This window comes from Somniosus microcephalus, chromosome 2 (assembly GCF_052327205.1).
Source record: "Somniosus microcephalus isolate GS21.2 chromosome 2, FLI_Smic_1.0, whole genome shotgun sequence".
In the NCBI taxonomy this organism is placed as follows: Eukaryota; Metazoa; Chordata; class Chondrichthyes; order Squaliformes; family Somniosidae; genus Somniosus; species Somniosus microcephalus.
The window spans coordinates 116,404,551-116,420,872 of record NC_140988.1 but is presented as its reverse complement, the minus strand read 5'-3'; the positions used below and the strand labels follow the sequence as shown (position 1 = coordinate 116,420,872).

Here is a 16,322-nt window from a genome sequence, read left to right as displayed (position 1 = left end):
CTTATCCAATTCGCTTTTGAAAACCACGATTTAATCTGCCTCCACCACCCTCTCAGACTGTGCATTCCAGATGTTAACCACTCGCTGCATATAAAAGTTATTCCTCATGTCGCCTTTGGTTCTTCTGCCAGTCACCTTTAATCTGTGTCCTCTGGTTCTCAACCCTTCTGCCAATGGGAACAGTTTCTCTCTATCTACTCTGTCTAGATCCCTCATGATTTTGAACACCTCTATCAAATCTCCTCTCAACCTTCTCTACCCTAAGGAGAACAACCCCAGCTTCTCCAGTCTATCCACATAACTGAAGTTCCTCATCTCTGGAACCATTCTCGTAAATCTTTTCTGCACCCTCTCTAAGGCCTTCACATCCTTCCTAAAGTGTGGTGCCCAGAATTGGAAACAATACTCCAGTTGAGGTCGGGCCAGTGTTTTATAAAGGATCATTATAGCTTCTTTGTTTTTGTACTCTATGTCTGTATTTATGAACCCAGGCTCCCGTATGCTTTTTTTAACCGCTTTCTCAACCTGCCCTGCCACTTTCAATGATTTGTGCACATACACCCCCAGGTCTCTCTGTTCATGTACCTCCTTTAGAATTGTACCCTTTAGTTTATATTGCCTCTCCTCGTTCTTCCTACCAAAATGTATCACTTCGCACTTTTCTGCATTAAATTTCATCTGCCAAGTGTCCGCCATTCCACCAGCCTGTCTATGTCCTCTTAAAGTCTATCACTATCCTCCTCACTGTTCACTATACTCCCAAGTTTTGCCTCATCTGCAAATTTTGAAATTGTGCCTGTACAACCAAGTCCAAGTCATTAATATATATCAAGAAAAGCAGTGGTCCTAGTACCGACCCCTGGGGAACACCACTATATACCTCCCTCCGGTCCAAAAAACAACCGTTCACCACTACTCTCTGTTTCCTGTCACTTAGCCAATTTCGTATCCATATTGCCATGGTCCCTTTATTCCACAGGCAAGCCTATTATGTGGCACTTTATCAAACGCCTTTTGGAAGTCCATGTACACCACATCAACCGCATTGCCCTCATCAACCCTCTCTGTGAGTGACTGATGTATGCCATGTAGCTGTATCATAGAATCATAGAAATTTACAGCACAGAAGGAGGCCATTTGGCCCATCTTGTCTGTGCCAGCAGACAAAGAGCTATCCACCCTAATCCCACTTTCCAGCACTTGTTCCATAGCCTTGTAGGTTATGGCACTTCAAGTGCATATCCAAATACTTTTTAAATGTGATGAGAATCTCTGCCTCTACCACCCTTTCAGGCAGTGAGTTCCAGACCCTTACCACCCTCTGGGTGAAAAATTTCTCCTCAAATCCCCTCCAAATTTCCGACCAATTACTTTAAATCTATGCCCCCTGGTTATTGACCCTTCTGCTAAGGGAAATAGGTCCTTCCTACCCACTCTATCTAGGCCCCTCATAATTTTATACACCTCAATTAGGTCTCCCCTCAGCCTCCTCTGTTCCAAAGAAAACAACCCCAGCCTATCCCATCTTTCCTCATAGCTAAAATTCCCCAGCTCAGGCAACATCCTCGTAAATCTCCTCTGTGCTCCCTCTAATGCAATCACATCCTTCCTGTAATGTGGTGACCAGAACTGCATGCAGTATTCTAGCTGTGGCCTAACTAGTGTTTTATACAGTTCAAGTATAACCTCCCTGCTTTTGTATTCTATGCCTCGGCTAATAAAGGCAAGTATTCAGTATACCTTCTTAACCACCTTATCTACTTTTCCTGCTACCTTCAGGGATCTGTGGACATGCACTCCAAGGTCCCTTTGATCTTCTGCACTTCTCAGTGTCCTACCATTTATAGTGTATTCCCTTGCCTTGTTAGCCCTCCCCAAATGCATTACCTCACACTTTAAGGGAGACTACAATGGAGTGGGGTGGCAATGCCAAGTGGCCTTGCATGTTGTTAGTTGGTATGATTGCATTAGGATGAGGGGGAGTGTGAGGGGTGGCTAGTAAGATGGGGATGTGATAATGTAAATAGCGAGAGAGGAATGGGTGGACATGCAAGGTATGTTGGCATGAGTAAGGATGTGCAGCAGTAGGGTTGGGAAGGGAGAGTGATGGGGATGTGATGAGAGGCACAGCAGGATGAAGTTGAGTTTGGCTTTGTACTCACCTTTCCTGATCTAATGAGATCATTGCAATGTTTCCAGCACTGCATCCAGGTCCCCCTGAACACGTCCCTGCTGTTGACCTCCTCTCTAATTTGGAGCCAGGCTCTTTTTGTCTCCAGAGGCAATCTCTTCCATTCATTCGAAGGGAAGAGAACCTCCCTGCATGCTCTGACTCCCTCCACAAGCATATGAAGGGAGTCATCGGAAAACCTGGGTGCCTATGTACAGTCATCTCTCCAACTGTTTGGAGCAATCAAAACCTCCAGTGTGCTGCCTGCACACTCCTAGATGAACCTTCAAATGCAATGTGGCCATGGCTTCTTTAAATATTCCGGCTGAAAATGCATCAGTGATGATGTCATCAGACCTGCATCATTTAATAGGGCCAGGTAACGCGCAGAGCAGGCTTAATAGGCTCCATTAGCGCAAAATCGATTTCAGCAGCGGGATGGAAGCAACAATGGGGTCGCGACCCGCCACGCCAACCGCCCACCCAGGGACAGAAAATTTCGGGCCACGTCTCTGTAATTGCGATTTGATCAAAGCCATTTATCTCTATTTGTGCCACTAATTCGTCTCTCGTTACGAATGCTTCGTGCATTCAGATAAAGAGTCTTTAATTTTAACTTTTTACCATTATTCCCTGCTTTCACCTTATTTGCTGATGCACTTTTACCATTAAACTCTCAGTCCTTTCTGCTTATCTTTACCCAAATCGCTACACTGCTCCATTGCCCTGACTTTTCTCTTTAGATTTCTGACTTTGCCCTCATCTACACTTAAACAAGAATCTCATACGGTTGGATAGGGGCAAAGGCCGAGGCTCCTCCAGCACTCTACCAGGGGTCCCCTTACCTAATAAGAACATAAGAAATAGGAGCAGGAGTAGGCCAATCGGCCCCTCGAGCCTGCTCCGCCATTCAATAAGATCATGGCTGATCTGATCCTAACCGCCAATCCACTATCACAGAACCATCTCCTGAATCTAACAGAATTAGACACACGAAATAGGAGCAGGATCAGGCTACACGGCCCCTGGGCCCGCTCCGCTACCCACAGGGCCATGACCGATCCGAACCTAGACTCATGTCCAAATTCCTGCCCGCTCCCCGTAACCCTTAATTCCCTTTACTTCTAGGAAACTGTCTATTTCTGTTTTAAATTTATGTAATGATGTAGCTTCTACAGCTTTTTGGGGCAGCATATTCATGGACCTACCACCCTCTGAGTGAAGTAGTTCCTCCTCATCTCAGTTTTGAAAGAGCAGCCCCTTATTCTAAGACTATGCCCCCTAGTTCTAGTTTCACCCATCATCGGGAACATCTTTCCCGCATCCACCCGATCCAACCCCTTCACAATCTTATATGTTTCAATAAGATCGCCTCTCATTCTTCTGAACTCCAATGAGTAGAGTCCCAATCTACTCAACCTCTCCTCATATGTCTATCCCCTCATCCCCGGGATTAACCGAGTGAACCTTCTTTGTACTGACTCGAGAGCAAGTATGTCCTTTCTTAAGTATAGACACCAAAACTGTATGCAGTATTCCAGGTGCGGTCTCACCAATACCTTGTACAACTGAAGCAATACCTCCCTATTTTTATATTCTATCCCCCTAGCAATGAAAGCCAACATTCCATTGGCCTTCTTAATCACTTGCTGCACCTACATACTAACCTTTTGAGTTTCGTGCACCAGGACCCCCAGATCCCTTTGTACTTCAGTACTTTCCAGTTTCTTGCCATTAAGATAATAACTTGCTCTACGATTTTTCCTGCCAAAGTGCATAACCTCACACTTTCCAGTATTGTATTCCATCTGCCAAATCTCTGCCCACTTACTTAGCCTGTCTATGTCCCCTTGCAGGTTTTTTATGTCCTCCTCACTCACTACTTTCCCTCCCATCTTAGTATCATCTGCAAACGTTGATATGTTACACTCGGTCCCCTCCTCCAAATCGTTAATATAGATTGTAAAGAGTTGGGGACCCAGCACTGACCCCTGCGGAACACCACTAGTTACTGATTGCCAGTCTGAGAATGAACCATTTATCCCAACTCTCTGCTTTCTGTTAGATAGCCAATCCTCTATCCATGCCAGAATATTACCCCCAATCCCGTGATTTTTTATCTTAAGCAATAATCTTTTGTGTGGCACCTTGTCAAATGCCTTTTGGAAGTCTAAATACACTACGTCCACTGGTTCCCCTTTATCCACCCTATATGTTACTTCCTCAAAGAACTCCAGCAAATTTGTCAAACATGACTTCCCCTTCATAAAACCATGCTGACTTTGTCCTATTAAATGATGATTATCCAAATGTCCTGTTACTGTCTCCTTAATAATGGACTCCAAAATTTTACCTACCACAGATGTTAGGCTAACCGGTCTATAGTTTCCAGCCTTCTGTCTACTGCCCTTTTTAAATAAGGGTGTTACATTAGCAGTTTTCCAGTCTGCCGGGACCTTTGCCGAGTCCAGGGAGTTTTGGAAAATTATTACCAATGCATCCACAATCCCTACCGCCACTTCCCTCAAGACCCTAGGATGTAAGCCATCAGGTCCAGGTGATTTATCCGCCTTGAGTCCCATTATTTTACCGAGTACCACTTCCTTAGTGATTTTGATCATATTTAGCTCCTCCCCCCCTTTAGCCCCCTGTTTGTCCAGTGTTGGGATATTCTTAGTGGCCTCTACTGTAAAGACTGATACAAAATATTCATTCAGTGTTTTTGCCATCTCCATATTTCCCACCATTAATTTCCCGGTCTCATCCTCTAAGGGACCAACATTTACTTTAGCCACCCTTTTTCTTTTATATAACTATAAAAACTCTTACTATCTGTTTTTATATTTTTTGCTAATTTACTTTCATAATCTATCTTCCCTTTCTTAATCAATGTTTTTGTTATTTTTTGCTGTCTTTTAAAGTTTTCCCAATCCTCTATCCTCCCACTAGATTTGGCTACCTTATATGCCCTTGTTTTTAGTCGAATACTATCCTTAATTTCTTCACTTAGCCACGGATGGCTGTCTTTTCTTTTACACCCTTTTCTTCTCAGTGGAATATATATTTTTTGGAAGTTGTAAAATAACTCCTTAAATGTACACCACTGATCATGTATTACCCTTTAATCTATTTTCCCAATCCACTCTACTCAATTCCGCTCTCATACCTTCATAGTCTCCTTTATTCAAGCCTAGCACGCTTGTTTGAGATCCAACCTTCTCACCCTCTAATTGAATATGGAATTCAACCATGTTATGGTCACTCATTCCAAGGGGATCCTTTACTAGGACATTTTTAATTAATCCTGTCTCGTTACACAGGGCCAGATCTAAGGTTGCTTGCCCCCTGGTCGGTTCAGTTACATACTGCTCAAGAAACCCATCCCTAATACACTCAATGAACTCATCCTCAAGGCAGCCCTGCCCAATTTGATTTGTCCAATTAATATGATAGTTAAAATCCCCCATAATTATAGATGTTCCCTTATTACAAGCCTCAACTATTTCCTGATTGATACTCCGTCCAACAGAGTTGCAACTGTTCGGAGGCCTATAGATTACGCCCGCTAGTGTTTTTTTCCCCTTATTATTCCTTACCTCCACCCAAACTGTTTCATTATCCTGATCTTTTGACCCAATATCATTTCTCTGTATTACAGTGATTCCTTCCTTTATTAACATAGCCACCCCACCTCCCCTTCCTTCCTGCCTGTCCTTCCTGATCGTTAAATAACCTGGTATGTTTAATTCCCAGGCATTGTCACCCTGCAGCCATGTTTCTGTAATGACCACAAGATCATACCCATATGTAGTTATTTGTGCCATTAACTCATCTATTTTGCTATGAATGCTACGTGCATTCAGATAGAGAACTTTCAAATATGTTTTGTGACACTTAGTTCCTGCTTTTGCCCTTTTTATTACTTTACCTTTTACTCCATACCTTCTGCCCCTTCCTGACCCGCTTTGGTTTTTAATTTCCCCACTGCTACCTAAGTCTATGACCTTCTCTGTTGTCATTTTTATTATTTGCTCTCTAGGAACCTCCCCCCCACTAGTTAGTTTAAAGCCCTCTCTACAGCCCTAGTTATATGATCCGCCAGGACTCTAGTCCCAGCACTGGCCAAGTGAAGCCCGTCCCAACGGAACAGCTCCCTCCTGCCTCCCCATAGACTTTCACCACTCTGTAGACATTCACCTCCCCATAGACTTTCACCACTCAATAGACATTCACCTCCCCATAGACTTTCACCTCCCCATAGACTTTCACCTCCCCCATAGACTTTCACCTCCCCATAGACTTTCACCTCCCCGTAGACTTTCACCTCCCCGTAGACTTTCACCTCCCCGTAGACTTTCAGCTCCCCGTAGACTTTCACCTCCCCATAGACTTTCAGCTCCCCATAGACTTTCACCTCCCCATAGACTTTTACCTCTCCATAGACTTTCACCTCCCCGTAGACTTTCACCTCCCCGTAGACTTTCACCTCCCCATAGACTTTCACCACTCAATAGACATTCACCTCCCCATAGACTTTCACCTCCCCATAGACTTTCACCTCCCCCATAGACTTTCAGCTCCCCGTAGACTTTCACCTCCCCATAGACTTTCAGCTCCCCATAGACTTTCACCTCCCCGTAGACTTTCACCTCCCCGTAGACTTTCACCTCCCCGTAGACTTTCAGCTCCCCGTAGACTTTCACCTCCCCATAGACTTTCAGCTCCCCATAGGCTTTCACCTCCCCATAGACATTCACCTCTCCATAGACTTTCACCTCCCCATTGTCAGGAATGAGTTGCAGTCACACCCTCCTGTCCCTGACCACTAACCAGACCTGTACTACAACCTAACCTAAGGAATTGACTGTCTCCTGGATCAAAGAGTTCCAGATATCTCTCCCACTCCCTGATGCCCCGCAATGTCTACAACTCGGACTCCAGCTCAACAACTCTTGAGCTGAAGTTCCTTGAGATGCAGACACTTACTGCAGACGTGGTCGTCCGGGATCGTGATGCTCTCCACAAACTCCCACGTGCTGCATTTGCGGCACACCACCTGCACTGCCATCCCTTTATAACCTTGTTTTATTTAGTTAGTTAATTAACATTTATGTATTTCATTAACTCGGCTTATAGTTTAGTTTTTAACGAATTACTAGATCTAGTTTAAGTTCTAGGTAGATGAAATTAAATATTTACCTGTAACACAAAGTACTACAAGTAATGGAGGAAAAAAGCAGCACCTCCTTCCCCTTCTGCTCTAAAGTCCCACTCTCTCCAAATACCCAACTTTAACACTCTGTTTAGAAGCAGTTCATTTAAGACCACTCTGTGCGTCAGCAGATAGTGTTTATTTACTTATATACTCTTGGAGCCACACCCAAGTTACAAGTGCTGACTCTTTCTTCATCATAGGCACCGCACCGGGTGACCAAAGATCAGGAGCGTGGGACTGAAGTGCAACCAAAAATCAAGGAGCAGCCCTTTCAAGTAGTGCAAGAGGGGCTGCAACCTCTCACACTCTATGTATATGTGGAACACAGACTCCTCCAGGCCGCAGAAAAGGCAGGCGGCCTGGGAGTACGTGAACCGACTTAGAACATTATTGCACGGGACTGCCCCGTGCCCCACCCTCCAGGCCAAGTCCCCAATAGATAAAGGGAGGACTCCCATGTAGAGAGCCCTCCATTGGCGACCCCTGCCGCCTCCGGATGGCAATATGGTGCGCCAAGGCATGTCTGAACAACAGATGAGGATGACAAAGTGAAGGGTGTGCAAGAACAGCCCATACAGGCATCCCCTCTGTGCAGAAGGGAAAGGTACGGATGCGATTTCCTGGAGACGGCTCAAATTGTGAGGCACCAGCTCCCGAGGGAGGTTTTGGGCCCTGGCGCCGATGAGGAATTCCGTCCGAATGGGGGCCAGTTCGAACAGGATCGGCCCACGTGCTTGAGCCTTCTCGACACACCTAGTGGAGTCAGGGCCCATTGCCACTTTTAGCGACTTGATGGCTTTGGCCGTGAGCCGGACGTCGGCCCAGGACAGGCGCTGCGCCAGCTCCTCTGGCGCCATCCAACCTGTTCCTCCGCAAGTTACAAGTGCTGTTTCAGCTCCCTGCTCACATTAGCAAGGTGATAAATCGTTGGTTGATCTGCGTGGTTGAAAGTGTTGATTGAGGGATAACTGTTAGCCAGAACACCAGGCCTCCTTCAAATAGTGCCACAGGATCGTTTACATCCACTTGAACAGGCAGAAGGGTTTAACTTGTCATCCACTAAGCAATAACTCCAACAATGCAACATTCCCTCAATACTGCACTGAAGTGTAAACCTAGATTATGTGCTCAAGTCCCTGGTGTGGAGCTTGAACCAATAACCTCCTCATTCCAAATCAAGAACTATACCACTGAACCAGGCTGACACCGATTAAATTATTTAGCAGCTCAATCCTAATGGCAACTTGATTCAGCAGTGAGCCCAGGAACTAGTATGAAGTTTTATCTTCATGAGTTGATTGTGAACAATAAAAATATTTTTAAAAGTTTGAATTTACTGTTGTACATTGTATACAAAGTGTCGATTTGGCTTTCAGTTTAATATGGGAGTAGCTACAGAAAGAGTACTGATTATGTCAAGCATGATTAATTATGAAAAAATGTTCCACACTTTAGTATCCATTCAAGCGTCATAATATTTCAAATCAATTTTCATTATTATTATCATTCAACCTTACAACAGATGTTTTGATTCGAATGTTGGTATGTTTGAACATTTTAAGCACTCTTGGATATCACTTTATCAGGATCAACATTAATCTTTTAAGCACTAATTTTTGTGTAATGTTTCTGTTGAATTAGTTTGGATTATATAGTAAATCGTAGCATTGTAAAATTATTATCATGAACTATATGAAGAAAGGTAACCGACCTAACACAATGTATGTTTTATTCCAACTATTTTCTCAACTGATTGACCAGTAATGTGCTTCTACGAAACTCTTTTAAAAATTCATTGTTGACTGCTAAGGATGAAATTCATTGCACACTATATTCACAGTTTGATTTGTAGTGGAACATCAAATTAATTAAGCAATTTATGATTTAATTGATTGGAAGAAGGACATGAGCACTGGGCAGTAATGACTGAGCTTCCTGAGTAAGGATAAGAACGCAGCCAGTCATAAACCTATTATTACTGCTTGTGAATGACTTTCTCTGGATCATAGTTCACTACACAACATTTTTTCAGTTCTTTATCTAGCACACAAGTGATTTGATTGTTCAGACTGACAAGAGCTTGTGCTATTTTTCTAAGGTCGGAGCAGAGTGTTGTATGTAGCTTTATTGTCTCAATGTTGGTCAACTGAACAACTAGTTTAGATGCAATGTTTGCAGTAAAGTGCATTAGTTGAATCAAAAATCCTCAGGGTTATTTTCTATAGGAAACTACATTAAGTGCAGTAAAAGCAGCAGATTGGCAGCAAAATCTTCAGTCTCATTTTTACACTAGGGATCTGAATTCATGTTAGTTACTTGAGTTCAGAACCCATACTAAAACTATCATAGCTACAATTTTCCACTGTGGGAGCAGCTGTCTTTGATAATTGGGCAGGTTGTAGTTGTAGACCCAGATAGAGTTTCATAGTTTATATTTAGTGTGATTTCCAATCATAAGAATAAGGACACAAAAAACTGGTTTCATGTCATCTGACCATGATACCAATATGAAAGTGGTACAGGACTGAGAAGGTAAATAAAGAATACTATGAATAAAAATCATGAGCTTCAAAACCCGCAGGCCGCGATCCCAGCAGTAACATAGAAACATAGAAGATAGGAGCAGGAGTAGGCCATTCGGCCCCTCGAGCCTGCTCCGCCATTCAATGCAATCATGGCTGATCATCCAAATTCAGTACCCTGTTCCTGCTTTCTCCCCATATCCCTTGATCCCTTTAGCCTTAAGAAATATATCTAACTCCTTCTTGAATATATTTAATGAATTGGCCTCAACTGTCTTCTGTGGTAGAGAATTCCACAGGTTCACCACTCTCTGGGTGAAGAAATTCCTCCTCATCTCAGTCCTAAATGGCTTACCCCTTATCCTTAGACTGTGACCCCTGGTTCTCGACTCCCCGCCATCGGGAACAGCCTTCCTGCATCTAGTCTGTCTAGTCCTGTTAGAATTTTAGAAGTTTCAATGAGATCCCCTCTCATTCTTCTAAACTCTAGCGAATATAAGCCTAATCAACGCAATCTCTCTTCATACGTCATTCCTGCCATCCCAGGTATCAGTCTGGTGAATCTTCGCTGCACTCCCTCCATGGCAAGAACATCCTTCCTCAGATAAGGCGACCAAAACTGCACACAATACTCAAGGTGTGGTCTCACCAAGGCCCTGTACAACTGCAGCAAGACATCCTTGCTCCTGTACTCGAATCCTCTCACTATGAAAGCCAGCTGTCTCATTTGCTTTCTTAACCGTCTGCTGCACCTGCATACTTACCTTCAGTGACTGGTGCACAAGGATACCCAGGTCTCGTTGCACTTTCCCTTTTCCCAATCTATTGCCGTTCAGATAATAATCTGCCTTCCTGTTTTTGCCACCAAAGTGGATAACCTCGCATTTATCCACATTATACTGCATCTGCCATGCATCTGCCCAATCACCCAACCTGTCCAAATCATACTGGAGTTTCTCTGCATCCTCCTCACAGCTCACACGCCCACCCAGCTTTGTGTCGTCTGCAAACTTGGAGATATTACATCTAGTTCCCTCGTCTAGATCATTAATATATATTGTGAATAACTGGGGTCCTAGCACCGATCCCTGCGGTACCCCACTAGTCACTGCCTTCCACTCGGAAAAAGTCCCGTTTATTCCAACTCTTTGCTTCCTGTCTGCCAATCTGTTTTCTATCCAAGTCAGTACCCTGCCCCCAATCCCATGTGCTTTAACTTTGCACGCTAGTCTCTTATGCGGGACCTTATCGAAAGCCTTGAAAGTCCAAATACACCACATCCACTGGTTCTCCCTTATCTATTCTACCAGTTACATCCTCAAAAGATTCCAGTAGATTAGTAAAGCATGATTTACCTTTTGTAAATCCGTGTTGACTTTGTCCGATCCTGTCACTGTTTTCCAAGTGCTCTGCTATTACATCTTTTTACGTTGCGATCATTCCTGCCAGTGCCCTCCAATACTGGCCACACTGGAGTTTGCTAGATCTGTGGTAGGACACCCCAATGTCAAGGGGCTGGCAGGCACTCTTGCCACTATGGGCCTATCCCATGCTGCCAAAAACTCCAATGCCCAACCAGACCCCCTGCCCCCAAACACACGAGACCTCATATGCAGACCCCTTCAGCCCTTTGTGTAAGGGGAATAATACCAAAACTTCTAAAACTTTATTTTAAAAAGACCGTATCTTTAAGGGTCCAGACCACTTTAATATCTTGGACGCCCACCCCCATTTCACTAATGCAGTTTTGTACTGCTAAATATGAGCAACATATGAAGAGCAATTTTTCCATGTGATATTATATGGGAGAATAGATACACGATTTAGAACATTTTTGAAAAGGTCTTTCAGTCTCCCAAGTTCACATAAACGTAAGGTTACTTCAGCTTTCAGTTAGAAATTTTAATTGAATATTTAAATTTTTACTTAATGCTCCGTTTTAAGATAAGGATTTGCCTGAAAGAGAGGAAGCAGTGGATAGTAATTAGGGGACTGATGTTGGGCTGTGAAGTTGTAATTGGTGGAGCACTCCCAGGGATCAGTGCTGGGGCTCCTACTGTTTCTGATCTACATACATTACCTGAATTTAGAAACACAAATTAATTTAGTAAAATTAGCAGCTAATACAAAACTTGGGGAGAGGGAGTAGAGCCTGATGAAGCATCTGAGGAATTACAGAAATATGCTGTGAAATTCAATGAAGATAAGTGCAAAGCCAACCAGAACAACTTGCATTTATATAGCGCCTTTAACGTTGTAAAACGCCACAAGGTGCTTCACAGGCGTGATTACCAAACAAAATTTGACACCAGACCACATAAAGAGATACCAGGACAGGTGAGACGCAGGTTTTAAGGAGCATCTTAAAGGAGGAGAGAGAGGTAGAGAGGTTTAGGGAGAGAATTCTACAATTTACGGCCCAGGCAGCTGAAGGCACGGCCGCCAATGGTGGAGCAAAGAAAATTGGGGCTTTGCAAGAGGCCAGAATTGCAAGACTGCAGAGATCTCGGAGGGTTATATGGCTGGAGAGATAGAGAGGGGCAAGGCCATGGAGGGATTTGAAAGCAAGGATGAGAATTTTTAAATTCTTCCACATTGGAAGAAAAAAATGGGTAACATACTTAATTGAATTACTAAGGAAGAGGCTGAAAGTGATCTGGCAGTGATAGTAGACTCAGCACTAAACATATCCAGCAGCAGTTAACAAATCAAACAGAATGTTGAGATATAAGGGCTACTTTTCCAACGTCAAACTTTTGCTGGATAGCCTTGCCCATCGGGAGAGCATCTTGGATTTTTAGATGCATGTTGCACACAATTTTCCGACCATAACCAAATCAGTAGATTTTAAATTTGAGGCTATCGTGCTGAATCTGTATAGCACTCTCATGGACCACACCTTGAATAATGTATTCGGTTTTAGTGATGCACGTGGGGAACCATTCAAGTCCTGAAGTAATGCATGATGTGGCTGCATCAGAGCACTAAGTTATGAGAATTTAAAAAAAAAAATTTATTCATTGATGGGATGTGGGTGTCGCTGGCTGGCTAGGCCTGCATTTAGTGCCCATCCCTAATTGCCCTTGAGAAGATGGTGGTGAGCCGCCGCCTTGAACCACTGCAGTAGCAGTTGTTTACAACTGAGTGGCTTGCTAGGCCATTTCATAGGGCATTAAGAGTCAACCACATTGCTGTGGGTCTGGAGTCACATGTTGGCCAGACCAGGTAAGGACAGCAGATTTCCTTCCCTAAAGGACATTAGTGAACCAGATGGGATTTTGCAACAATCGACAATGGTATCATGGTCGCCATTACTAAGACTAACATTTAATTTCAGAATTAAATTGAATTGAATTTAAATTCCACCAGCTGCCGTGGTGGGATTTGAACCCATATCCTCAGAGCATTTGACTGAGCCTCTAGACTTACTAGTCTAGTGACATAACCACTACGCCAATGATGGTTAGTGAAACTTAGAGTAAATAAGGAGAAACTGTGTCCATTGGCGAGAGGGTCAGTAACCAGAGGACACAAATTTAAGATAATTGGTAAAACAACCAGAGTGAAGATGAGGAGAAACATTTTTTACGTAGCATTTTGTTATGATCTGGAATGCATTGCCTGACCAGAAAGGGTGGTGGAAGCAGATTCATTCCTAACTTTCAAAAGGGAATTGATTATATACTTGAAAAGGAAAAATTTGCAGGGCTATGGCGAAAGAGTGGGTGAGTAGGACTAATTGGAAAGCTCTTTCAAGAGCATGTGCATGCCAATGGGTCGAATGGCCTTCTGTGCTGTATGATTAGACTAAAGTTAGAATCTTTGGCCTTGAATAAAGACAAATAAGAGGGGACCTTATAGAATTTTAGAAGATACTAAGTAAAATAGAAAAGGATATTTTACTATAACCATGTTTGCAGGACAAAGAGACATAGGCCTAGAAATTGGGTTTTGGCTTAGCCAGGGCTTTAGCGCCGTAAATTAGTGCCGGCGCTATGTCCCCTGCGCGCGCCAAAAATTCAGTGGCGCCGCGCCCAAACGGCTGCCGGCGCTACTGAAGGGTCTTAGCGCCTGGAAAAGGGCGCTAACTGCCGTTTCGCGCCGCAATTCCGGCGCTGCGGCACCCGATGCGGTGCGGCAGGCTGGGGAAGTGCAGGCCTCCTCCTTCCGTTAAGGAGGAGCTGCCTGCACCCGGCCGCGGCCCGCGCAAATCTGCTTAAAAATGAGCCCGGCACCTCGGACAAGTGCCGGGCTTGCATCTGTTCCGGGGGGGGGGGGGGGGAGAGAAGTCCGGGGAGGGAGCTGCGGGCAGGCGGCCGGCGGGAAAGCGGCCGGCCGGCGCGGGGCCTTTAATGCGCCGGCGCTAATTGCAGTAAGGCACCTCTGACAAAACGCTGGTTGCGGCTGCCACGGGCGAGGCGGCCGCAACTCAATTTCGGAGTTCGGGCGGGTTACCACGGCAACCGGGACGCTGCGCACACCAATGACGTCATCGGTGCCGGCGCAGCGCTACCGGAGCAACGCCGATTTAGGGCCCCAGGGAATTTCACTACTGGCCATAACTCCGGCGCAAGGCCCTCTAGCGCCTCAAATGAGGCGCTAAGGCTACTGAATTTTCAGCCGATTAGGTTCACAACTGGTGAAAGGTAATTTGAGGACTGATGTCAGGAAACCACTTCATCACATAGAGGGGTAAAACTTGACTTTATGCAATAGTGTAGAACGAATGATAGCGAGTCGGCAGCCCATTTTACAACATTTCCAATGTTTATTAAATCTGGAGAAATGTAACACGAGCTGCCAATTTACTGTCACCCATTTTACACTACCGTACAAAGTCAAGATCTACCCCAAAGCATGACTAGTACGTAGAATGGCCTTCCAACTGAGGTCATTCAAGAGCCCTGAGTGACGTTCCTGGAGTGCCAGGAAATGATGTACAGAATTGTCCTTGTATTTCTCAGTGAGGTTAGCTCACTTATTTGCAGCCGCCACATCACCTTCGCAGTGCTGAAACTATGCGGGACTGTTTTATTGGTTCCCATATTTATCCCAGTATCATTTACAAAAAATACTGTAAAATATGCAAGCTAGTACATTTTAGTGAACAATTTATCTCTCTGTGTAAATGATTGTTCAGTTTCATTATTTTCCTTTCTCATAGTGCAAACTAGAATATCAAGCATGTGCTTCAGGCAAACAGATCGCAGTCAAATGTGAAGGACGTTGCCCTTGCTCCTCAGATAAATCGTCAATTGAAGGAAAAGATGGAAAGAAAGGTAAGTCTTAAAATATTTTACTGGCTTTACATATTGACATTTTACAGATTGAGCATTGTACTCCCTGGTTTAGTGATGATTTTGGAGTATAAGGATGAAGAATGATATTTCTACACTTGTCTTATTTCCTGTATGTTATAAATACAGCACATATTCATGTTATAAATAACACATTTAGGTATTGCTTTATTTAAGATTCTACTATTTCAGTCAGTTTGCTTCAGAATGGTTTTAGTATCAATGGTCCTTCAAAGAACACTTCTTGTTGGTGTAAATCTAAAAAAGTGAGAACTTACATTTAATTAAAGCAAGACAGTACAGAATCAAATATATTTCCTACTCTTATTCTGTTGCTGTTAAAAGTTGCTTGATTGGTCAAGGACCATTTTCACATTCTTGCACTTCCAGCAGGGAGCAGCACTGAAAGGAAGCACGTCACGGTCGCAGAGCCTGTGATTTTCCATCCAATAATTTTAATGAGTAGAATATCACGGGCAATGCACCTGCAATGTGTTGCCTGTAAGTGCTACTCCCCACTGGAAGCACAGGATTGCAGAAACAGCCCTTAAATCTATAGGCCACAAAATTCGGTATGTTAGCGCCTCCTGTTAGCGCATGGCGGGGGCACTAACGGGGCGCTAAGTGCCCAGGCGCGGTGAATGCAACAACGCCTGATAACATCAGTGCCGGTTTAGTGCTGGCCTAACTCTTAGGCCTAGAAATTCGGTTGGTAGCGCTGGCGCTGAGCGCCTAAAGAGACCTAGAATTGTGGCGATACCCTATGTTGGGGCGGTCGCTATGAAGATAGCGACAACTCGGATATTGACTATACTTTTAACGCCTGCGCTAAATGTTTGCGCGCGCCCGCGAGCGCAAGCAGATCATGACGTCATTTCAGTGTGCAACGCCTTTTAGGAGCGCCTGAGCGCATATTGGGTGGCGCCCGGAGCCTTAACGCCTAGCGCTATTAGTGACAATTCGAGGGAGGGCTAGCAGGCCTTTCTCGGAGTAGGGGGGCGCTATTTAAAGGGGACAGCTCTAGTGCAGAATCTTCAGCCACTTGGCCTGCTCATTGCGATCGTTGCTGGAGAGAGTTGGCGAGCTACTGTGGAGCAGAGTTTTGGGAATTTAGCTTT

The 16,322-nt window shown here is 44.3% G+C and overlaps 1 protein-coding gene across 6 annotated transcripts in view; it reads left to right on the top strand.

Moving 5' to 3' along the window:
• The window catches only part of spock3 (SPARC (osteonectin), cwcv and kazal like domains proteoglycan 3), an 818,297-nt gene that overhangs the window by 554,580 nt on the left and 247,395 nt on the right, over positions 1-16,322 (top strand). For all 6 annotated transcript variants that reach the window (XM_085962121.1, XM_085962113.1, XM_085962105.1 and 3 more), the window contains exon 6: positions 15,072-15,186. In XM_085962121.1, coding sequence (XP_085818247.1) covers positions 15,072-15,186 — 115 coding nt within the window. The remainder of the gene's footprint in view (positions 1-15,071; positions 15,187-16,322) is intronic.